General features: G+C 35.5%; 2 protein-coding genes across 2 annotated transcripts; both read right to left on the reverse strand.

The window, feature by feature from the left end:
* Positions 1-4,853: 4,853 nt before the first annotated feature.
* LOC117101399 (NFX1-type zinc finger-containing protein 1 homolog) lies at positions 4,854-8,639 on the reverse strand. The gene has a single exon (XM_033241378.1). It carries the CDS (start codon positions 8,633-8,635, stop codon positions 5,357-5,359), a length of 3,279 nt encoding a protein of 1,092 aa, XP_033097269.1. The 5' UTR covers positions 8,636-8,639; the 3' UTR covers positions 4,854-5,356.
* Positions 8,640-8,693: 54 nt separating this feature from the next.
* Positions 8,694-13,800, reverse strand: LOC117101414 (NFX1-type zinc finger-containing protein 1-like). The gene is made up of 5 exons (XM_033241392.1): positions 13,577-13,800; positions 12,640-12,717; positions 11,756-11,847; positions 8,834-11,391; positions 8,694-8,708 (listed from the first exon to the last, which is right to left on the reverse strand). The coding sequence occupies exons 1-5, from the start codon at positions 13,798-13,800 to the stop codon at positions 8,694-8,696; spliced, it is 2,967 nt and encodes a 988-aa protein (XP_033097283.1).
* Positions 13,801-26,043: the final 12,243 nt, after the last annotated feature.

Here is a 26,043-nt window from a genome sequence, read left to right on the forward strand (position 1 = left end):
TATATATAGGGTGATGTATGCGAATTCAGGCTTCAGCTATAGACATCATAAGGACTCCATGATTGGCTAGATAAGCATATGCACGTTTGGAAAAGCTTAGGAATCGTTCTTTCCGCCAAAATCTATTACGGACGTTAGATGCCCAAGTGTGCTGAGCACAGCAAAGTAAATTTCAGCTGACTGATTTTTGGCTTATGTGGACTACATTAGGCAAGTAATTATGAGGCCAAAATCAGTCCGCCGGACCGATGATGATGATGATTATGATGATGATGATGATTATTATTATTATTATTATTATTATTAGTGGTAGCGGTAGCGGTAGCACTAGCAGTAGCAGAAGCAGTAGCAGTAGCAGTAGCAGTAGCAGTAGCAGTAGCAGTAGCAGTAGCAGTAGCAGTAGCAGTAGCAGTAGTAGTAGTAGTAGTAGTAGTAGTGATAGTATTTGACCGTTTTCCTTTTAAGTTTTACAATCGTATTAATCCTTCTATTTATAATTTTAAAGTTTGTATTTGATTTCGTAATGGTATAGCCTATTGTAATCCCATGAATAGGGCCTAATATGATATGCCAACTAAATAGGTATATGCCTACATGTTAAGCAGTTATAGAAAAAAAAACCCGTCTGACAGTTTTAGGCCTAGGCCTGTTCTTTATTTTAATAAATTTCTTGGCGCACTTCTTCGAGAAAATAGAGAAAATAACGCGACTCAGTGTGTATATCAATTAATATTACTCTTCTGATCACGATTAGCAACTCACTCAACAAAAACACGTCTTTTCAAAACAATCTACGTGGTGTACTGCAAGCACTTATTAATCAATTCATTCATTCTTTTATTAGACTTTCATAAAAAAAAAAATCACAATAAAATATAATCAATACTATACTCAACAAATTCGCATCATGTGATCATATCATGTCTGTGCATATAAGCTTGGTTTCCATTAAATCGCTACACGATCGCCGACAGATTGTCGGCGGCGCTGAATGTTGGGTCAAATCATAGAGAAAATAAAACAGACTGTTCTATCTTCTCTATGGTCAAATCGAGAACTCTTCGATTTGACAGCTAAGCAGTGTAAAGATTGCAGTGAACACTGCGATTTTCTGAACGCTAAGCTTAAAAAAATCGCTTATGTAGGTCTAACACATAATAACCATTAACATAATCCCAGTTTCTAAAAATAAAGATTAATAGAAAAAGTTGAACATAAAGTATTGCCTAAATAATAATGTTAAGTTTATAAAAAATTAACAATATATTTTCATTAAATCATGACTATAGATATTCACTATTCGAGTACCTCTTAGCAAAGAGTATAAATAGAACAAGAGAGCCAACAACGCTCATTGAGAGCGTAAAAAAACGATACGCTCTACGCAGCCAGAGCCATGTACGCAGCTAGTGTAGGAAGCCAACTAACGCTTGTATGTGTTTTATTACCATAGAGGTATAATAAGAATACTAGAGCGCTAACCGCAATGTATTCGATGTTCGAAATACGCAGAACTGTGTGTGTGTACCATCCAAGATGGCTGCCATAGATTCAGCCAATCAAATTTCGGTGCAAACTTTACTATACAGTCAAGAATTAGTGTTTACTGTACTGTATTGTTTTTGCTTTAACAATCAATGGGCCGCCATAAGTCCTTATTTTTTAAGACTTGGTTTCATCAACCAAAACCTGGTGGAGGAGTGGCTCAAACCAGCGCCAATGTTAAGGCTGTGGTAAGCAGTCCCCCTGCCATACCACTCGGCCCCTGCCTCTGTCTGTCTGATGAATTAATGTACAATTTTTATTGCCTCTGCTTCCTTTACAGAATGCTTTGAGGGCTACAACTCTAAACCTCAGCACCCTATGTACATAACATCAAACAATGTATACTGTCTCTTATACACATCTAGATGTGTATAAGAGACAGCTTCTACCGCGCTGCGCAGCGCTGCACTGGGTAATAAAAAGAATATACAACCGTTAGTGGGCGTCCTACACAGGCGTGACGTTTTTACGAACGGGACTTTGCTCTCTTGTTCTATTTATACTCTTTGCTCTTAGCAAGTTTCATATAATAGAAACTTGAAATTATAATGAAACATTAACATTTTACAGTAACATGCGTGTTAAGCGTGGTGTCTCGAAGAGCTTATAAACTTTAATACATATTGCAAGCAACAATCGACTAACTTAAAGAGAGTAAATCGTTTCACATAATACATTTCATAAAACAAATGGTCATTCATATAAAATTAAAATTAGATCAATACCGATTGATGATAATAGTGACACCTTTTAATGGGAGGTCAACAGCTTATGAAGAGAAAAAGAAGAGACTTCATTAGGATGACCCTTGAAGGAAGCTACGGATACACCTTCTTAGAAATACTGTATGCCAATTTCTGGTCAGCCTAATTATTGTATTTTTTTTTTTTAATTTATTTTTTTATTTTGTTGTTGTTGTTGAAAGGATTAACCTCTACCTCTGCCTCTATTTCTTCGTCTTGGTTTCGGTGGTTTACTTGTCTGGTTAGTCGATTTGCTCCCTTGGCTTGTGCTGGATATGTTTCGTTGCTCTCTTTTGTCCGTTCATCTCGGGATTTCTCAGGTTGGTTACCGACATTTTTATTACTGGCTTTGGTACCTGAGTGTGCACTACTGCTCTACTTTTGCTGTTTCGTTCGAGTACTTTCACCATCCGCTGATGGTTTACTTGTCTGGTTAGTCGATTTGCTGCCTTGGCTTGTGCTGGATACAGCTTTGTTGCTCTCTTTCGTCTGTTCATCTCGGGATTTGGTTGCCGACATTGTTCTTACCGGTTTGGAACAGCAAAATACTCGAACTAAACAGCAACAGCACTACTGTTCTGCTGTTGCTGTTTAGTTCGAGTATTTTCACTCTCCGCTAGTGGTTTACGCGTGGTAGTCGATTTGTTCCCTTGACTAGCTGTGGTACTTGAGTGTGCGCTACTCCTCTGCTGTTCCTGAGTTCTTTCAAATGAATCTTTTCCCTGTCGTTGAGGCTGAGAGGAAGTGCGAGTGTCAATCGAAACCGATGAACCCTTGTTTACGTTTTCATTTTTAGGTTCCTGATTTGTCTTCGTTGTTGCTTCTTTGAGTTTTTCTTTTGATTTTGATTATTTTCGACTTTCAATTCAAGATTGTGGATTTGATTCAGATTTCTAACACCTTTTACTTAATTTTCTTGTTTCACTACCTCCGAATCATTCGTTTTTTTCTGAAAGCCCTTTCGATTGATTAAACTGTTTGATTTCAGAACTTTCAGAAATATTGCATTTTGTACAGTTCTGTACGTTTCCTTCATTTCCATTCCCAGCTGGTACATGGCCCATCGGACATTTTTCCCAACTGTGCTGGAAAAAACTTGTATTAACAGTTTTCTCAACCACATCTACTAGTGATTCATATTTTGAAAGGTCTTCTACGCTCGCTGGTCCAATTAAACTTAAAGCGTCCAGGTTAGTTTCATGTGTTACCGGTACCTTCGTATAAAGCATCAACAATAACATATTGTTGATCTTTGTAGAATCTTCAGAATTAGACTTAACTTGATGTTCACGATTTCTCAAATGATTGCAGATATTTAAACGTTGCAGTTCCGAAGACAAATCGACCAATACTTGTTTAGAAACACTATTAGTGAAATTCAAAACTCTCTTTTCAACATTATCTAATTGTTGAGATATGTGACGATCGGTAGGTTGACTACCACTATTTTCAGTTCGTTGATGCAAGTTGATACTAATCAATTCAATTTTTTCGAGTATTTTGATCATAATAATAATTACAAGCAATCTGTCATATGGTACTCCATAGCATGAGTTTACTTCATCTGATAGTTGTTTTGTATCGATTGTTTTTAGAACTGACAACATGTCAAAAATCTTTCTTCGTTTTTCTTGTACTTGTTGTTGTTGAAAGGATTAACCTCTACCTCTGCCTCTGCCTTTATTTCTTCGTTTTGGTTTCGGTGGTTTACTTGTCTGGTTAGTCGATTTGCTCCCTTGGCTTGTGCTGGATACGTTTCGTTGCTCTCTTTTGTCCGTTCATCTCGGGATTTCTCAGGTTGATTGCCGACATTTTTGTTACTGGCTTTGGTACCTGAGTGTGCACTACTGCTCTGCTTTTGCTGTTTCGTTCGAGTACTTTCACCATCCGCTGATGGTTTACTTGTTTGGTTAGTCGATTTGCTGCCTTGGCTTGTGCTGGATACAGCTTTGTTGCTCTCTTTCGTCTGTTCATCTCGGGATTTGGTTGCCGACATTGTTCTTACCGGTTTTGGAACCTAAGTGTGCACTACTGTTCTGCTGTTGCTGTTTAGTTCGAGTATTTTCACTCTCCGCTGGTGGTTTATGCGTAGTAGTCGATTTGTTCCCTTGACTAGCTGTGGTATTTGAGTGTGCGCTACTCCTCTGCTGTTCCTGATTTGTTAGAGTTCTTTCACCCTTCATATTATTAAAAAATGAATCTTTTCCCTGTCGTTGAGGCTGAGAGGAAGTGCGAGTGTCAGTCGAAACCGATGAACCTTTGTTTACGTTTTCATTTTTAGGTTCCTGTTTGATTTGTCTTCGTTGTTGCTTCTTTGAGTTTTTCTTTTGATTTTGATTATTTTCGACTTTCAATTGAAGATTGTGGATTTGATTCAGATTCCTAACACCTTTTACTTAATTTTCTTGTTTCACTACCTCCGAATCATTCGTTTTTTCTGAAAGCCCTTTCGATTGATTAAACTGTTTGACATCTCCTTTCCCAGCTGGTACATGGCCCATCGCACATTTTTCCCAACTGTGCTGGAAAAAACTTGTATTAACAGTTTTCTCAACTACATCTACTAGTGATTCATATTTTGAAAGGTTTTCTACGCTCGCTGGTCCAATTAAACTTAAAGCGTCCAGGTTAGTTTCATGTGTTACCGGTACCTTCGTATAAAGCATCAACAATAACATATTGTTGATCTTTGTAGAATCTTTAGAATTAGACTTAACTTGATGTTCACGATTTCTCAAATGATTGCATATATTTAAACGTTGCAGTTCCGAAGACAAATCGACCAATACTTGTCTAGAAACACTATTAGTGAAATTCAAAACTCTCTTTTCAACATTATCTAATTGTTGAGATATGTGACGATCGGTAGGTTGACTACCACTATTTTCAGTTCGTTGATGCAAGTTGATACTAATCAATTCAATTTTTTCGAGTATTTTGATCATAATAATAATTACAAGCAATCTATCATATGGTACTCCATAGCATGAGTTTACTTCATCTGATAGTTGTTTTGTATCGATTGTTTTTAGAACTGACAACTTGTCAAAAATCTTTCTTCGTTTTTCTTATACTTGTTGCATTGATCGCTGAGCACATGCCATGTGCTTCAATGATGTTATTTTTACATCAATTCTTTTGAGAACATTACCATATCTTGTATTATATATTATTGTGGTGTGACATATGGGGCATTCTTTTTGTCGCGAACCTTCATCTTTGTCCATATATGCATCCATTTTTAAAACTTCAACTGCGTGGGAGCAATCATACAAGTAGACATATTTTGGTCTATTTCCCTTTGCAGTAGCAGGAAGATATCTAACTGGATCACATTTTAAACAACTACGGAGACAAGGCTCACCACAAAGACCTAAACATTTATGTTTACATCTCAGGGTCTTGCGACAAGGTTTATTGCATCTGTCACGATTACACATCTCACCACATGCATTTGTACATTTTAAATGTGGGCATTTCCACTCACATGGTGATTTACATGGTGCACAAATTTCAGCACAGACTCTAAGACATTTTCTGTGTGGGCAACGGGAACTGCACCGTTTTTTACATGGCTGATAGGGAGTAATGGAGCATATCTGTTGGCCAATGTGACCGCAGATAAGCTTATTGATGCAAATTTGTGAGCATGTAGTATGTATCCGTCCGTGCGAACAGCTTGTACAGTTTCCTTTACATTTATGCCCACAGGCTAAGGTAGCATTGCACACCTGCTTACAACTATCGATTGAACATTCCTGCGAACATTTCTTCATACAAAAATGACCACACAACAGCTTTTTGGAACATCGATTACTGCATATTACAGGTAGATAACTATGACAACAAAGTTGTGTTTCTTCATGTCCACAAGGTAGTTGGATCTTTGTCTTAAAATAACAAGCTGCTTCACCATAAATGACATTCTCTGTAACATCTACATAACATCTCACATTTTTATTATGCCCGCATTTTAGTTTCTTCTTCACGATCTCAGTACATTTTTTTGTACACGGATTAGCGCAAGCGTCTTTACATTTATGTCCACATGTTAACAGCCTTGAGCACATTTCGGAACATAAACCGACTTTTGAACACTCACGAGTGACGTCATGTCCGCAATCTAATGTTTCAGTAACCTTTACCTTGCATTTAATTTTATCGAGATGAGATGATTTACAACACTCGATTGTGATTTCATGTCCACATTTTAGAGCTTGTATAACTTCCACGTTACAGTTTAATAATTCAATTTGATTTGGAAGTCTTGAAAACTCATAACGAAATCGTCTATCTCTAGGCCTATTTTTGTATAATGTTTCAAGATTTATATTACAGGGTAACTCTTTCTCATGTTCACATTTTAGCTTTTTTTTAACTAGTCTAGTACACAACTTCGCATCGCACGTTTCGTAACACCTTAACATACATGGGTGTCCACATGGTAATGTCCTAGTGCACATTTCTTTACAAGTAGCACTTTCAACAGTTTTATAGCAAAACAACATCTTTAGATGTCCACATAGAAGCTCTTTTCTGACTTTAACAAAACAGTCGCCGCACGACTCACCACATAGTTTAAGACATTTATGTCCACATGATAACAGCCTTGAACACATTTCGGAACATAAACCGATTTTTGAACACTCACGAGTGACGTCATGTCCGCAATCTAATGTTTCAATAACCTTTACATTGCATTTAATTTTATCGATATGAGATGATTTACAACACTCGATTGTAATTTCATGTCCACATTTTAGAGCTTTTATCACTTCCACGTTACAGTTTAATAATTCAATTTGATTTGGAAGTCTTGAAAACGCATAACGAAATCGTCTATCTTTATTTTTGTATAATGTTTCAATATTTATATTACAAGGTAATTCTTTCTCATGTTCACATTTTAGCTTTTTTTTAACTAGTCTTGTACACAACGTCGCATCGCACTTTTCGTTACACCTTAACATACATGGGTGTCCACATGGTAATGCCCTAGTGCATATTTCTTTACAAGTAGCACTTTTAACATTTTTATAGCAAAACAACATCTTTAGATGCCCACATAGAAGCTCTTTTCTGATTTTAACAAAACAGTCGCCGCACGACTCACCACATAGTTTAAGACAGGGGTGACCACACAAACTTTCACGTGAGCATGGCAAAATACAGGAAGGTGTAAAGCAAGGAACATTTACAGTGTGTCCACACTGAAATGTCTTATCTATATATTTTCTACATTTTTCGGTGCACATATCTCCACATTTTGTTTGACAGTCATGACCACAAGTTAACAATTTTTCACAGGGTAGTTGGCATGAGTTTATGTAGCATTTTACTTGAATATCGTGGCCACAAGGATCAAATGATTTATTAACAATTTCTAAGCATCTCTGCAAGGTGCAACTCTGAAAACACTTAAGTCTGCATTTGTGACCACACTTTAATGTCCTTTCACATGGTTCCATGCAATCAATTGACTGGTTGTATTTGGCACACTGTACACTAGCTTCATGGGAACAATCAAGCAGAATTTTACAAATAATGACTCTACACGGCGGGCACTTTTCAAAGCACAAAGAATTGCAAGGATGCTTGCGATCACAGGTTCTGACACACGGTTCTCTACATTCGTATTTTTCATGGTGCGGGTCTTTTGGATGACAATAACGAGGACATACATGACCACACTCGAGGCGAGTTTCGCACATACGGTTACACCCTCCTAATGGACATTTTTCGAAGTCTTTTGCAATAAACGCTTTAACCTTCGTCGCTGGATGGTTGTGGCAGTGCAACAAAAGATGATTTTTTATGCGACCTGAAGATCGCATATCGTTTACTATCTTCATCCAGAGGTCATTCTTTTCCGCTAAAAGTGTGAAGTTACCAATACAGAACAAACCCTTTCTGGCTCTCGACAATGCTACGCACATTCTATTTGAGACCTTTAAAAAACCGATATTCCCAGCTTCGTTACTCCTTACTAAAGACAATAGTATGATATCATTTTCTTCCCCCTGGTAATTATCGACTGCAGTAACATAAATACCATCAAGACAGGCATACCTCTTATCTCTGAGTTTTCCTTTCAAGTTTAACACCTGTCCTGTATAGGTAGTCAGGATGGTGATACATGATGCCTCGTAACCCTGCTGGAAGAAGTAATTTGCAAGAGCTAAACAATATTCAGCTTCGTGAACGTTTGACTTACTCAAAATATCCTCCACAGACTCTTCCTTGATGTCGTGATTTATAAAGAACAAGTTATGGTTCACACCCATAACATTATCAAAGTGATTTACCGAATCGTCATCAAGGAGATGGCTGTAAAAGTGTTTCCTCATGATGTTCGATATCTCTGGTCGCATGCGGTGTTGAGATGACAGTCTCTGACAGGGGACATTATTTGTAAGCATTCTTTCAAAGAGTGAAGTATCCAGATGAAATTTGGTAGCAAGTTTGTATACTGTAGGATTAGGCTTTAATTGTTGATGGTCTCCAATAAGAATAAGGTGTTCGCATTGATCTGTCAGGCTTGTTACTATATGTGCTTCTAGTATTTCTGCAGCTTCTTCAACAATGACAATTTTCGGTCGAATGTCGTTCAGGAGCTCTTTATTCATAGCAGCACCGGTCGTTGTCATACCGACTACATCTGCATCTCTTATAACTTTACATTTAGCTTCGTGGTCTTGCTCATAAATTCTCCTGCCTACTAATTGGTCATAACTGTGCTGCTGATTGAATAAAATTTTACGCAATGTACCTTTGTACTGGGTTATCCAATATCGGTAGAGACGCCATTGATTATTCAGACATAACTTGCGAATATTGACTAGTCTGTTGGCCTCCTGTTTATCCATTTCATCATCAGTGATGGATAGTTGTTTTATCAATGTCGCATAATGCTCTTTCAATGGTGAATCTCTGCATTGCATGTCCTGATTATAAGCGAGTTTAGTGTATAGGGTGCGCAAAACCAATTTCTTTCTTGTTTCATAATCTTTTCTATCACCTGCATCATCATACTCCCTTTGATACATTAGCATGTCGAATTCAGTCGTAATGTTCTTTGTGTTAGAAACATCATCCTGTTCTTCTTCTTTAACCTCGTCGTCAGCATCTGCAACATCTTCTGTCTTTTCAAATTCATCTGAAGTGGAAAGAAGACCAAGCCATGTAGGTAAAGTTGAACGCTTCCCGTCCACCAAATATTCTTCTCTTAAGTCCTGTAGACATCTGAAATGATTTTCATTTATAACAGCTTCAAGGGTATATTCACTTAATATGTATTTGTTGCACAATTTTATCATCTCCTCAGCCTGTATCATTTGATTACTTATGGCATCTATAATCTTTTTGAAATTATCTGACCTATGTCTCCACTTTTTTGATATAACTTTCAGGTTGAAACGTGCAAGTTCTTCGCTTTTAGATCGTCCACCGATTCTGACTAACTTCTTTGGAGAAAATTCAAGAATACCTTTAAGAAATTGATCTAGCGCATGGTTTGTATAACATATAACCATTATAGGACTTTTATGTTCAACATGTTCTGCATACTCATCATTATTTGGTGACCAATGTGATTTGTTACGTAGAAGAGTCTCAACAATTTTCAATCCAATGTATGTTTTTCCAGTTCCTGGTGGCCCTTGAATAACCGCAAGCTCTTTTGTCAATGCTGCCTTCACAGCAATAAACTGTGATTCATCAAGTGTTAGTTTGTTAAATTCGGGCCAAGCATTGTCGTCTAGTATGTTAATTCTATTTTCGTTACGAAGGCCCATGGGACGTCGTCTATTCCTATCGTAAGTTCTTATTTCTTGTTTTATCAAAGAACTAATATCGTACATTAGGCCGTTCTTACTACGCAGATATTTTGGTTGTTCTATGTTGTGTGAAGCCCGAATAATGTAGTTTTCCATCGGTATAGATTCTTCATTGAACTGTTGAAGTACCTGCAGGACAGGCCTGTAGCTCTCAAAAAATGCTGTTGATTCGACCATAGTGTATACACGTGTATTCTCTACGTTTTCAATATTATGGATCTTAAGATCAACTCGGCCATGGCGTAGTAGTTCTTCTTCTCTATTGCCAACCGTTCCAAAAAGGAGAGTTTGAAAATTGTCATGTGATAAACAGACAAGAGAGCCAAAAATTAATCGTTTTGTATTCTGCCACTTTACTCGCGTTAAGTTACTGAGACTGAATTTGACGCGATAATATACCCCGTTTTCAGAAATTACAGGATGGTCAATTTGAACATCATAGTACAGACGAACATCTGTATTCCTTTTTCTCTGGTCACGTGGAAGAGGATTTGCTACATTAGCCAAGTGTGTTTGAATTCCATCACGCAAAGGGCCAATGAAGTCCTCTCGCAGCAATCGGAATTGAACATCGAGATAATGAATATGATTTGAGTAACTTCCTTTAGTTTTATTAGGCCGAAGGAACGGTGGTTCCATTGATTGGAGGTCATCTTTGGTTGGTAATATCGGAATATCCCGATAGTCATCAGGCGGTGGGCCATCAAAAATACCTTCTCGGATGGCAGAGGCATGTTGTCTTCTCTTCTTGTCTTCTTCCTTTGCTTCGGTAATGCATTTGTCCGCTTCTTTTTTCAAACGTGCTACCTCAATAACAGCTTCTTGTGACAAACTGCGTTGTACAAACAAGGCTTTACTAGAGACGTCAAGGAGTGTTATATGCATTTCGAGATCTTTCACTTCGCATTCAAGTCCAGGAATGAACCCTCGTAGAAATATCGAAAGGAGAGCTATCTTTTTTTCAATTTGACTTGGGTTTTTTGTGTTTGATTTATCTCCTAAATGTGCCGTATATAACTGAAGTACACTCTTAAAAAATGTACTGTCTTTTAACATATCTATTACTGCTTTTATTTTTTCTGAAACTTTTTTAGATGTTTTGTACTGAAATACCCTTACAAAAATCCTGAGTAGAATTTCAGTGACGTCATTGATCATTTTCTTTTCATTTAAGAGTGCTTTGAGCATGTCGGCCCGGTTGGATAACATATGTACCACGTCATTAGGCGACTGCGTCTGATGTATTTTCTTGAGATCATTCATATTTACTGCAAAGAATGAACATATTTTGTATTGCAGATATATTGAATTTAAGTTTTTATTTCACGTAAGTAACTCACTTCAGCCCGACAATGTTGAAGACTGAGGTAAGAAAAATTATGATCATGGCACCGCTAGGTGGCAGTAAATGGCAATCTCAGACTGAAATGTGAATATAATCACTTTCTCCATTAATTTAAAACATTTAAAAAACATGTCCTCTTTGAGTCCGCCACTGGTATTGCAGTATAATGTAAAATCGTCAAACAAATACCTTTTTTGACTTAAGGTCAAATCTACTGAATAGGCTATTGCAAAAGGTTTGTTTGTTTTTTTTTTATATATAGTTGTGTCGACTACCTTCGTACTTACATGGTTTTACAATGGGTTTCGTTTCAGCGTAATGGCATCTTCCTCCATCTAATTGATAATTAAGTGGCCTATTTGGGGTCGGTGCAAAATCTCTGTAAAAAGGAATATAATTTCAAATTACGTCGGATCTACACACTAGCATCGCACACCCAAACAAACCCTCCGCACATACTACCACACAGATACGATAAGACAGAATAATGTGTGATGACCTTGTTAATTTCAACTATATTTTTTCAAATTACAAATTATATTTTCAGATGAACAAAAATAAAAGTAATCTACATCGCACACACTGTGCTCCAGGCACACACTGTATCGTACGATGGTCGTACGTTCGTTGGCCAATGAATTCATCTCTACTGTCTGTGCGCGCTTGGCAACACGACCGTCTGCTCATTGTCGATGATAGATCGTCATTGAAAAATCCGCTGCGCGTTTTCCATGGTGTGTTGGCCGACGACCGTCGGGGCAGCACTGTGTACCAGCATAATAGTTTTTACATGCCACTGTTGCAATATTGTGTACCGTAAGTAATTGAATAAACCCTCCGAGGCCTTTATTATTGAGAAGGGTTTTTGAGAAGGCGTTCATTCGAGGGAGGCGCTTTCGAATAAATACCATATATAGGCCTACTACTAAACAGTGCTATGTTAGGATTAATCATTTCTTTGAGTTGATCGGGTTTTTTTGTTGTTTTTTTTTGTCCCTTGTTTATGTTTGCATATCCTGTAGTTTGCGCTAAAATCTATAGGAGATAAAAGTCATGTTATGAATTGTTAACAATTAAGTTAAAACATGAGACCGAGTATTGTGCGGCCTTCCTTTAATATTTCTGTTTAGAATCGATAACACATGTGCCTACATATTCCTATATAACATACCTAGCTCCTTTCCCATTTGTATGGCTTTCTCTCCTAAAGTCTCCATAAACAGTCGCTGTGGATGTTGGATAGTGATTTCTATGGTGATGAATATATAATATATTGTCTCCATTTAACACATTGGCTAACTCCATTGCATTATAAGTTCCTTTTAGTAAAATAATTGTTAAAATTGAGAATTTACTTAGTTTGCATAAACTTGGAGGTCAGTGTTTGTTGATGTTTCTGGTATCATCATCACAATGGGTGCATTCTGCAAAGGACCTAATAGTCCATTGGCGCAGGGTAACAGGGTAACTATGGACCAGTACACCGGGGTAGTCCCGATTCGTCACGAAAAATTTACTGGGTTCTTTATAGAGCACATGAGCCAATTGTGTAGAGTGGGGCTATGTCATTATCAGAGAAGACATATTCCACTACCAACAATAGGTGAGTATTGGTATTTTGGATTAACTGACCAAATTGCTATTATATTACCTTTGTTTGAATTGGTTTTATTTTTTAGCTTAAATTATATTTTTCAATTTAGTAATATTGTGTTTATTTTTTTTTTAAGTAAGCCTATCAAAAACCTTCATATTCTACACAATGTCATAGAGGGATTTCTAACATCCCAATGTATTTTTAATAATGAATCATTATCATTATGATCATTATTATTATCAGTATTATTATTATTACTCTATAGAGTTACTATATAGAGTGATATTATTTTGAATTATGTTATTATTATTATTGTTATTTTTGAATTATTGTTAATTTGTTATTATGTTACTATAGAGTGATGTTATTTTGAATTTTTATATTATTATTATTATGTTATTTTTTAATTATTGTTAATTTGTTATTAATGTAAAAACATTGTAAGAAACCTTTAATGTAATCTACGAATGTGTTCCTTAACATATCGTGTACTAATAATTGAATCACATACCTATAAGGTCCTTCTCTATTAACCTCGCCACGATTGCGATTTCTAAATCCTCCAGCAGCTGTCCGGTTGTCATGTTGTGTTAATGGATGATAGTTCCCACTGTAATCCAAGTATCCCTGAGCGTGTACATGTTTAACGCTAGACGACTGTTGGTGACGGTTTCTGGTGTTTTCGGTTGGAAGACCAACTCGACGTCCAGGGTCCTTTGGTCTTGCGCCTCTCATTTTAGCCTAATCTAATGACAAATTCAAAATAACATCACTCTATAGAGTAACTCTATAGAGTAATAATACTAATACTAATAATAATAATGATAATAATGATAATGATTCATTATTAATTATTATCTTTATCATTATTCAAATATGCACAGTACCGTACGGTAACTCACCCACTTTTTATTTCAAAGAGGGACACTATTTGTATTTTTAGTATATGTTTTTGGGGACTCTTTTTAAGAGTGGCCATTTTCAGATTTTGTAATCCGAATTTCACCAAAATTCAATGTCGGCCTACTTTTCACTTCACATCTTCTGACCACAAAATTCAAGGAACATATAGTGTTGAAACATTTTATTTTCAACTACTGATTGTTAAAAAAAATTGTGACAACCCACTTACTTGGCCAATTCCTTACCTTTCCTGGTTAAACATACGGGACGATTTTACTATTATAATTGACAAAAAAGTACATGCCAATTATTGGCGTTGAAATGGAAATGTTAAGCAAATAGTCAATGGTTCTTATCGTCACATGCTTTAAATATAAAAATGCATTAAAAATATTCACATTCAGCCCCCAAAAAACTGAAGTTATGCTGCGTTCATTAGAACTTGTGAAGTCGGTGATTCCCAGTTCACAACTTGTGAAACGCGTTCATCTCGTTGGTGAACTTGTAAACACAAGTTGTGAACTCGAGTAGAATTTTCTTCCTCGATTTGCACAAGTAGTGTGGAAAATGGCTGATGTAACACAAACTATGTACAACGAGCATTTTGCAAATAAAACATACAAACAACACTCTTTTTTTTTATCTGAAATAATATTACTTAATAAACAAATTGCAATAAATACCTATTAGGTATTTATTGCAATTTGTTTATTAATAAGTAATATTATTTCAGATAAAAAAAGAGTGTGTTTGTATGTTTTATTTGCAACCCAACATATTTATTGCAATTTGTTTAAGTAATATTATTTCATATTAAAAGAAAAAGTTTTTGGTGTATGTTTTATTTCCGAACACATTGCAAAAGTGACAGCAGCCATTTAGCGTTCGTGAAATGAATGCACTCTTCTTGTGTATTCGCATGTTATAGGTTAAGTTCTAATGAACGCAGCATTAAAAACGCTGTATACATTTACTGTAATTGCACTAATTTGAATATTCATCATATAGCTATTGTTATATGCCTACGATATACGGTAAACATATTATTTAAATGGTCCTCATTATTCGCACCCTACTTCGGATCGTGACTTCTTCAATAAAACAAGACAAAATATTCTGGAAAGCGTTATTTTTTATTCTGGAAAGTATTATTTTGATCCATTGATCCATTTTCGAGATATTTAGGTCTGGGACATAATGGTCTTTTAATGCACACCCGAATAGTGGCTCTAATGTGTATGTGTGTGAGGAGGGGGGGGGCTTTCTGTCGGTGAATATCACTTTACCTACACCCACCCCGTTGGGCAAATCGTGGCACCACCAACAGCAGCCAGTCAACAACGCATAATGTTGTCAACAGTGTTTAAAACCCCTCACCGGACAGGTCAAGCCCATTCGGACAGCTTGTCGGGCAGTCGGACAAAACAAAAATATAAAAATAGGCCCACGCTAAGCCATGTCTGTCACAGTCTGAGACTCGAGTGTCATTTCTGGCTATCCAGAGGTTCCTATTCTTAAAAAAAAATTCATTTGGGAGGGGAACACCCTCTCAAAACATTCTCCAGTCACCGGACAGGTCAAGCCCCTTTCGGACAGAGCTTGTCGGGCAGTCGGACTAAACAAAAATATAAAAATAGGCCCACGCTAAGCCATATCTGTCACAGTCTGAGACTCGAGTGTCATTTCTGGCTATCCAGAGGTTCCTATTCTTTATAAAAAAAATTCATTTGGAAGGGGAACACCCTCTCAAAACATTCTCCAGTCTCGGCCTACGAGCTCAAGTCCCCTGTTGGACAGCTAAACCCTCCCCTCCCCCAGAAAATATATCAGAGCCGCCACTGGGGCAAGCGAATGGGAGTGGGTTAAACAATGTAAACTTAGTGCTAAGCTTTTTGTTAAAGAATACATATCAATTAGATTTATTCTATTTTAATTTAGGCCTGTCTTTCGTTAAGTGGGACCTTACCTTAGCAATATCCACAAGGGGCGTGACTAAGCGGAAGTGTCTAATTTGCACCTTACAAGAATCCGACCCATAAGGAACAATTAACTCATGATATATCTATTGTGATCGACCACTGACTGTCACCATTCATACATCTATATATATAGATATACCGCCAGGAGATATATGTTTTAGTCGTGTAAGTTTAGGTGTGTGGTTGTGTGTGTGTGTCACGTTTTGGTGTTTAAATGTGTTTGTTCTTTTTTTGTTCGAAATATATCAAAAACTGCTGCACAGACTTAATTGAAAATACTAGGGAGTGTTTGGTATAACCCAATGAATAAATGATTAAACTTTGGTGACGTTCCGGAGTAGGGTGGATGTGATGACCATTTAAAGGGATTTAAGAGCAAACGTTCTAGACAAGATATTTCAAAAACTAAACAACTGATCTGAACAAAAATTTCGTGAACGTTTAACCAAGTTGCAAGGTAGTGGCGGATTTAGAGGGGGCGTAAGGGGCGTACGCCACCTCAATTTTTGTGAATGATATTTTTTGTCAATTGCTTATCAGAAATTACCAGGCTAAATAGTAAAAATCAATCAATAACATCTAATTAATAAAGCTGGTGCTAGAGGTTTGAGGGAGACTATCCCCCTTGTAGATACCAAGGGTTCTTCCCTGAGACTCTCACTCAGTTCGCACATTCACGGCACCCTCTTTCTTGCGGGGCTGGAGCCGCCCCTTCAAGGTTTAGACCTAATCAAAATTGGTTTAAATAAAATAAACGGACCCGGAAGTGATACATGTATAATACAGTACTGTAGGTTACACTGGCCTCGCTAGGGCTTAAATCCTATCATCAGTGGGGGACAGGGGACACGTCCCCACACTTTTCAAAGTAGGGGGGACATCATATCGATTGTCCCCACCCCACTTTTCACCAATCTTCTATAATTAAAACCTCGCTTTTAAAAGCGAATGTAAAGAATAACAATTACGCATGACTCATTAATTTTGTCTGTTCAGTTTTCCAAGTGCAGGATACGTATTTTGCAGACCAAAGCCAAGTAAAAACGTTGTTTATACATTTCGTAACCATCTCAGAAACCACTAGATCGATTTTATGGTTGTTAAAATTGGAAGCGTGTATGCTTATTAGGCCAATATTTTTACAAACTCAAAAGTGCACAATTTCTACTGTAAACGATTTATTCCTTTTGTATACTCGTAGGTATGTGTTTAATATTATCTACATACATAGGATTACTGTTTTTCCTTTAAAACATATAGTTAGTCAATTGAATTTTATATAGCCATTATTAAATAATAATTTTACAGCCTCTGACACGGACAAGTCCATCTATTTTGATTTAGTGATACCAAAATTTTACTAAAGTGTTACGTTGACGCAATCTCGCAATGACTTCATAATAATCAGTGGCGGAATCAAGTGGGGCCGAGCCGACCCTAATTTTTTCAAAATTATTTTTAAAAAATAAAAAAAAGGGAAAATTATAATTAGAATTTAGGTCTGAGAGTGCCATTTCCGGCAATCTAGAGGTGTCATAATCCTTTTTCTTTACTCAGCCCCAACCATGGTGGGGCTGAGGTGATCTACTCTCCCAAAATTGTGCAAGTCCCTCCCTGTACCCGACTCTATTTAGCTTTCCTCCTGGAGTCGCAACTGATAATGATAAATTAAGTAAATCACCTTTATGTTTGTGAAATCAAAATACTAACTAATGTTTTGTGTGCTCCCTAGTCCGGTTTGATCATAAATTAGACGGTATTATTTCCACTCACAATAGTGTAATCGCAATATTGCTTACACAAAAGTGAAATTTAAAATGAGGAGAAAAGCAAAAACCTCTTAATTGATTTTAAAAGTACAGTGCATGCAAAGAGACTAAATTTATGACTGTTTTAAGTTTCTTATTTGTTTTTCATGGTTCGAATTTTGAATACGTCACAAGCTAATCAGTAGATATAATAAAATTATTATTTTTATGAATGTTTTGCACGAAATCTATATAAGGGGGGGGGGGGTAATTATGACTAAAAGTATAATTTTAAAAACTTTTATGATGAGTATTTCAGTGACAGATTTTTTTTTTTTTGAATTTTAAAAGTGGAGAAAAGTGAAAACTATTAAAATTAAGTCTGAGAGTACCATTTCCGACCAACTAGAGGTGCCATAATCATAAATTTTCTTACCTCAGCCCCAACCATAGTGGGGCTGAGGTGGTCTACACTCTCCATCTGTAAAAGTCCCTCTCTGGGCTCAGCTCTGTTTCAAATTACTGGATCCGCCACTGGATATTTTGAAAATTTCGTATGAAAATAAATGTTAATTGCATCGCTTAAAATCAATTAAAAGGCTATAGGCGCCAGAGCCTTCGGGTGCTTCGCCCCCTGGTCCCAAACTAAGGCTTGGGTCTACGACCCAATGCCTTTATTTTTCATTTCGTCCCCCCACCCCACTTTTAACCACAGATCGACGCCCTTCAAGTGAATTGAATCTGACTAATAAACTGGAGTACGCCATGTAAAGACGTGCGTGTGGACTCGTTGTTAATATTGAAATCAACTCTTATCATCGTAAAATACAAAAATATTGATCCATTTACGTATATATGAGTTAAACAACTAAATATCTCGAATGGCGAGCCCACGTGATCTCTGGGAAATCCCAGAAAACGCTTGACTTAACATAGTCATCGATCCGAATAATGTTGTAATGCTGGGAAATTACAGAACATGGCTTCCCAACACTATGTTATTATGATAAGAAATACATTCTGATTAAATGATCTTATGTTGAACAACTTTTCGTCTTGTTACTGAGATAGTCAAATCTATAATTTAATCAATAATTTTCTCGATTTGTATTCCTAAATCTAATATTTGGTTTAGGGTTTTTTTTTATGTGAAGTTGCATGGATCCTTTATAATTCAGCATACTGTTTAAAAACAAAATTGGTGTGTGATTGTCTTGTTGTCATTTGCTGTGGAGGAATAGGGGGATGTGGTAAAATATGGGGGTTAAGGTTTTTAAATATTTAATCGAATAAATGTTGCTCAATTAGTTCAAAGAGTTTAAATGAGTTATCAAGTTCTAATGAGGCACGTGTTAAATTATTCTGTATATTTCAAATTTTCCTTTAAGTTTGTGTGACCTGCAAAATTTGTTCGCTAGGTGTTTACATAATATAGAGACATCAGACTGAAAGTATTAAGACAAAGTCGAATATGAATTTAGCAAAACAAAACACGTTTATTAAAAGGTTACTTAAACCATGCTTAAACTAATCATAAACTTAGAACTTAGAAGATAAAACTTAAGTTGGAGATTATATTATTCTTAATTTAAGTTTATATTATTAATTACTACTTAAATCAGCCTATATATATTATATTTTATCAGTTATTACTTTATTAACTTAAGTACTATTTACGGTAAATCTTAAGAACAAACACTCACGGTAACAGAGGATATAAATATTGCAACACAGGGAGCTACAAACACCTCCATGCTTGCTGCCAGTCTCCAATCATCTCTCCCTTATCAAAAGTTGATTCTAAAACAAAGTCGACTGTCGCTGACCTACTATGACTCATGCTTGTCTAAGACTGAGACAACTATACACGTGTATATTTGTCTCAGTTTAAGATAAGCAAGTGGTTGGTCACAGCATAGAGAAAATAGAATATGTTCTATTTTCTCTATGGTCACAGTACCCCGCACAGGCGTATATATTTTATTCGTTAATATGGTATGTGAAGAATGATCAATTTCAGACACCCACATTTGCAATAAAGTTATTTTGAATCTTGAATCGTGAAGTATATTATGCAAAGACATTAAAACAGTAAACATTGTTTATGCGTCAATATTGTATGTACGTGTGTCTAAGGCCTGGTGCGTGTATTGAATATGATATGTGTTTGTGTACGCTGAGACAACTATAGGTGTATTGTTGTCTCAGGTGTCGTTATGTCTGTACATATTATTTAGGTGTTTATGTGTAGTTGTATAAAATTTTGTGTGTCTTGGTATGTATTGATATACAGTTAATGGTTACCAGTGTGTAGGTCTATGTGTTTTTATGTTTATGCTCATGTGCATTATCAGTTCATGTGTTTAGGCCTATGCACAGCATGTACAGCATTATTAGCAATAAGATTTAGTTTAACATGACACTTAAGTTAATGTCACCTTACTAAACAAATATTGTGTTTACTGTTGTCGACAGACGAGAGTAGATGGTATCGGTTTACCGGGTAGCTCAGACACGAAGAGACTTAGGAGAGAAGACAGTTACTGTACGAACTAGTCAAAACGCTAAATAAATCAAAGTACATTATATTTACTATGCTTTTGATTTGAACTGTACTTTAATTTTAGTTTAAGTATTATTTAAAAACTTTGCTTAATTGTTTAATTATTCATTTCATTGATTGTTCTGGTTCTGGTTCTGGTGATTGTTTTGGTAAAGCCGCCGCCTCATTAGAATTAAGGACTCGAAAAGTAGGAGTAACAGGAGCTGTAGAAATAGTGCCTTGTTGTTTGTTATTATTATTATTATTATTATTATTATTATTATTATTATTATTATTATTATTATTATTATTATTATTATTATTATTATTAATTATTATTATTATTATTATTATTATTATTATTATTATTATTATTATCACATTATTAAGAAGACACAACAATAATTGTTACTTAACCAATATCCTGAGGCGCGTGGAACGGAGAGAGTAGAGAAAACAGTAGAACTTATACATACTGTTTGTATATGCCTATACTGTATTAATTATTATGTATCGCTTTTTTTTTCCTTGTTTTTTTTTTTCCTTTTTTTTTGGTGGGGGGTTTCCTATTTTACGGTTTTTTATGTTTGACCGTATTAATCATTCTAAATTTCATACGCTGCTAACTGGTTTATTATATAATGTTATATTATATAGTTATTTATGACATATTTTGCCTGATCTCGGTTGTTATAATCTTGGTTTATTTTTAATCATATAGTTCTATATCTTACAGGACCACTCACGATTGGTTAGTTTATTATTATCAACTACGCCCTTAAAGTATTGTTTACGCATTCATATCCACGCTACCCACTCTTATGTTTTATTACGATCATATGTTTCTATAGTCACTCATCTTACGTCCGTATCATATTTATTTATACTCGTATTTACCACCTCGATGTCCAGGATCTGGAGACAGAAAGTGTAATTTAAGCCAACTGAAGAAACTGTAGCTAGTTGTTGCTCTAAGGATTTAATGATAGTGAATGATGCAGAACAAGATTCATCCGTGACTTCGTTACTCTGTTTTCTAGGAGATTGCCAACACTAGCTGCAAGTGATGATGTCACCTGTAAAAGAGAAATTTATATTAGAAGATAATGGATAAGCCTATATATTTAACGTTAAAAAAGAAGAATTTGCCAGTAGACACAATGATTAAAGAATTGTTGTGTCTACTGGACTAATTTAACCAACAAAGCCGGGTTGGTAAGACGTTTCGCACGGTAAGCGAAATGTTTCGAGTTCGAGTTCTGGTTGAGGCAAAGTGTTTTTTTTTTTTTTTTTTTTTCTCCATTCTGATCAGATTTCCTCTTCTAAGATATTTCATGGTGTGATTTTTTGTTTATATTTCTTTCTTTTTCTTTTTTTACATATTTTTGGTGTTTTTCATTCCCAATTACATCATTTTCACTTTCCTGACCCAATCGGTGGGTGATACTCCAAATGGAGTTTTACCTGGTTCAGATTCTGTAACGATTACAATTATAGATTATTTACATTAGACAGGGCATACATTACTAACGAAATGTTTACCTAAAGTTAGAAAATACCATGTCAGTGTAGTGTTTATGTATTATGCCTATTATATCTATTTATATCCATTATCTATATATTGGTGCGTAAAACCAAAAGTTAAAAAAAGGCAATAGGTCTCCTTTGATATGGTATTAAACCGAAAATAGTTGACATAGGCCTCATGATTACCGTATTTTCTCTTTCTAAAAAGAGAATAAGCCTATAGTCTTTCTAAAAATAAAATATAATGTTTTTGCTCTTGTTTAAAAAATACATAAAACAACTAAATATAGAAATGTATTTCTATTTTGTTAAAAATTTGATTACCAATAATAATAAATTGTTTTATCATTAATATTAATATTACAGTATAATTATTATAAAAATATAATACCATCATCATCGTTATAATTAACTATTACTGTAATTGGTGATTTTTGTAATTTCTTATGATAATTAACTAATTTGAACAATAATTTTCTTAGAGTCATCTTCATTTTGTTTTTGTTTTTGTTCGTTATTGGTGGGTCTGAGGGTGTGTATCCCCTGTTGCGTCCCCCAGCAGACCTTCTGGATCCCCCTGGGAGGATAGAGACGGATGGAGATCTATAGCAGCAGATAAAACCGAAAGATATTAAACAGAAAAACAAAAATTAAGCCAATTCATTTTTCACAATAGGCCTATAGTGTTGGAAAGGCTGGGGCGGATGCAGGATTTGGCGGTAGGGGGTGCGTGAGGGTCCACCTCATTTCCCCCATCATAGTTGGGGCTGAGAGAATAGAAAATGTTGAGATCTAATGGACCTCATAGAATCGCTCACCCTATCGGCAACAGTCCTGATAGTTGTGGTTCACAGACGAATCGGGGTGCTTTCCCGATTGTGTAGGGCAGCTAGCAATGCACTGATTCGTCTGCATGCGTCTGCAACGCAATCGGAAAAATGGTCAACACTTCAAGGACGGAGGGCCCAGATTAAGTTAACATGATAGATGTATCGCATAGTAAATGGTCTCGTCAATGTATCTCGTGCGTACCTGACTCCATCAGGTGTAAACGTCTAGTTATTCATGCAAGTTTCTGGTACCATTTGCAAGAACTGAAATTTACCTTAAATCTTTCTTCCCGGACAGCATCTGTCTCTGGAATAGTCTTCCACAACATGTTGTCAACAGTGAATCACTCAGTGCTTTCAAACGCAGTCTGGAAATCCTGCAGCTCCGAAACTAAAGCAGAGCAGTGAAATGGGTACTCCACCATAAAGTGAAATGGGAGTCGTTTTACTGTTTTAAAAAATAAATAAAAATTTAAATTAAAAAAAAATAAATTAATTTTAAAAAAATTAAAAAAAATTAAATAATAATAATAATAATAATAATAATAATAATAATAATAATAATAATATAAATAAATAAATAAATAAATAAATAAATAAATAAATAAAATAAAATGAGTCTTAGATTCTGAAACTTCACCTACTTCGTACACCATCACAATACGAAAATAAACCGATAGGTGATCTGTACTAAAAAGGAAGAATAATTTCAGGAAATTACACGTTTTATGCATGCACCGACGTGGGAATTTTGTTTTATGTTGTTTGTTGAATGGTCTTTAAAAATATTACCGTCTAATATTACCACAACATAAGGAAGTCCATTCTTTAAATGTTTAATAGATAGAATTATGACTGTGAATCAAAATCATCATACACATGGTAAATCGAATTTTAAAAAAAATTAAAATAAATAAAAAAATATGTCTTTAGTGCACGCGCTGACGTTGGAATATTAACCTAATAATCTTGTTAATAATGCGGTTCTAAAATTTATCTTATGACCACAACTTTTAAGTTGTACTTCCGGGAAAAAATGCATTTTTATTGTACCGCCACCAGCTGAGAAAGTAATTAAATATGAATAAATGTCTTCTTCGATTGCATGATTGCCAACATTTCAATGCTTATTGGTTGGACGGTTGGATATTATGCGTAACTCTTATAACAATTTCATATTTCGAAAAAATTGTTTATTAATCAAAAAGTAATAATTAAAATAATATGTTTCCGCTTTGGTGTAATTTTGGAATAACAAAATATAATAAAATTATAATATATGCCTTTCAATAAGGTTTTAAGAATCAACGCACATGTATAGCCATACATTGTGACATAAATCATAATAATAATAAAGACATCAGCAGTGTAGGCCTACCGTACGTCATCGCGTAGCCGATTTAATTACAGTCTTTTTCAGTAATACTTAGACAATGCAAAAAGTTTATTTTGTCTATATATTTTTGTCTATGGTTTAAGTAGGTGGCATTTCTGACAGAAAAATAAAATATACAATAAAAAAAATTTGCACATATATGAAATTTAGGGGTTTAAGAGGCTTATTTAATCGATTTTAGCGTCTACTATATGTATATATTGTGGGTTTCCCTATTTACACTATCAAAACATATGCGATTCTCCAGTGTTTTGTAGCCTACTAATTGATTTTTGCTCATTTTTTTCAATTTATTATTTTTCTGTACTGCAATAATTTTTGGTATTGCCATTTTTTTAATCAGTAATTTTGTTCATCATTTTTTGTGTATTTTTAAATTAAATTAGTCTCAATGTGCAATTTGTTTTGTATTGTAAATTTTATCTATAATCAAATTATCTCCATTATCAAATAAATTGTAAATATGCTATAATAATTTTTCTCTTTATAAAATTGTTTTAAATTATTTTGTATCGTTCAACATTGTTTACCGTGCTATTCTCAGCCCCAACCATGGTGGCGACGCGACAAAAAAAAATTATACAGTATGTATGTTTTAGTAGACTATCTATTTGAAACCCCTAAATTGTCATATTTTATCGGGGGCTCCGCCCACTGCACCACTTTGGAAGTATTATAATCGACGCCCCGACCACGCCCACTTTGTTCTAGTTACAGACCTTGCCACCCCCTTCCAAATTCTACGTTTCACCTCCCCCCCCCCCCCACATTAAAACTGTCTCTTATACACATCTCCACTTCCCACACGATTAAAAATCGTAATGGAACTCTAGGATTCTAGGATGTGTTCAAAGCACGTACCTGTAGACCAAACCCAGTACCGTTACGATTTTTGATCGTGTGGGAAATTTACACACGATATTAAATTCAACAATATTTCTTCATGAAATGGTATTTGTTGACTTGCCTTAATTGCATTTAGAAAATGTATTCGCGTTTTCTGCTATGATTGTGTTTGAGAATTGTGTGCGACTCATTGGTAATATGTGGGAGAACAAAGGTTGACCTGGATCTGGATCAGGGGTGGCGTAATCAGGGGGTGGGGGTGGGGCCAGAGCCCTGTCTGGGAGAGCTGCCTGCCCGCGGCCACCCGTCTGGAAGAAAAACCACAATCCGTCGGGGAAACACATTTAAATATATTTCCTACGTAAAAAAGTAGTCTCTAAAATAGATTAAATAAACCTCTGAACGCCTAAATTGCAATATTTTCGAGAAAATACCGGGTATCTTTTTATTCAATGAATTTCTATCAGAGGTCCAGCGGGACACTGATCTCAGAGTCTTCTTGACAGAAAGCAAAATAGGCATTTGGTCACATTTGTCTTTTTTATAGGACCCTGACACTGCAAAGTTTAGAAATAGCGCCACCAACATTAGATCTTTACTGAACTCTTTCACTTTAATATTATTACGTCGTGTTTCCTTGTCTATTTTCAATTACCCTCACCCCCATGCACACTAATATCACATTCAAAGTATAACTCATTGGAGCCAGTTACGACCTAAAACCATACATGGTATTTTGGCCCTTTTGTAATAATTGTCGTAATTTGTAATAACCTGTCGTAATTTGTAACAACAGAGGCTGTCGCATTTTGTAATAACTCTCTCTTGTATTAATTGTAAAAACTGAGTTGTCTTATTTTGTAATAAGACTTTTTTTTTTATATTATACAAAAATTCATTTGTCTATGTTTGGCAACAAGAATGTATGAAATTAATGAAGTGAATTAAAAAGCGAGTTTGTGTATGTCGATATATTTAACTCTATTGATTTAGTTTCATATATAATTATATTTACATTATCAAACTCAATGTGTTCCTGTGTGCTCCCTTAATAAGCGGTTGAATGGGTTAAATTGACAATTATTTTGTCGCACGACCAGCCACATCATTTTCAGAAGTATTAATTATTTATCCTCTCATCTCGCAGAAAAGTATCTCCTTATGATAGGAGTGTCCCCTGAATAGACTACCGGTACTAAATTCTGCT

Source organism: Anneissia japonica, unplaced genomic scaffold (genome assembly GCF_011630105.1).
Source record: "Anneissia japonica isolate Jap-2015-1 unplaced genomic scaffold, ASM1163010v1 scaffold287981_len1045443_cov154, whole genome shotgun sequence".
Classification (NCBI taxonomy): Eukaryota; Metazoa; Echinodermata; class Crinoidea; order Comatulida; family Comatulidae; genus Anneissia; species Anneissia japonica.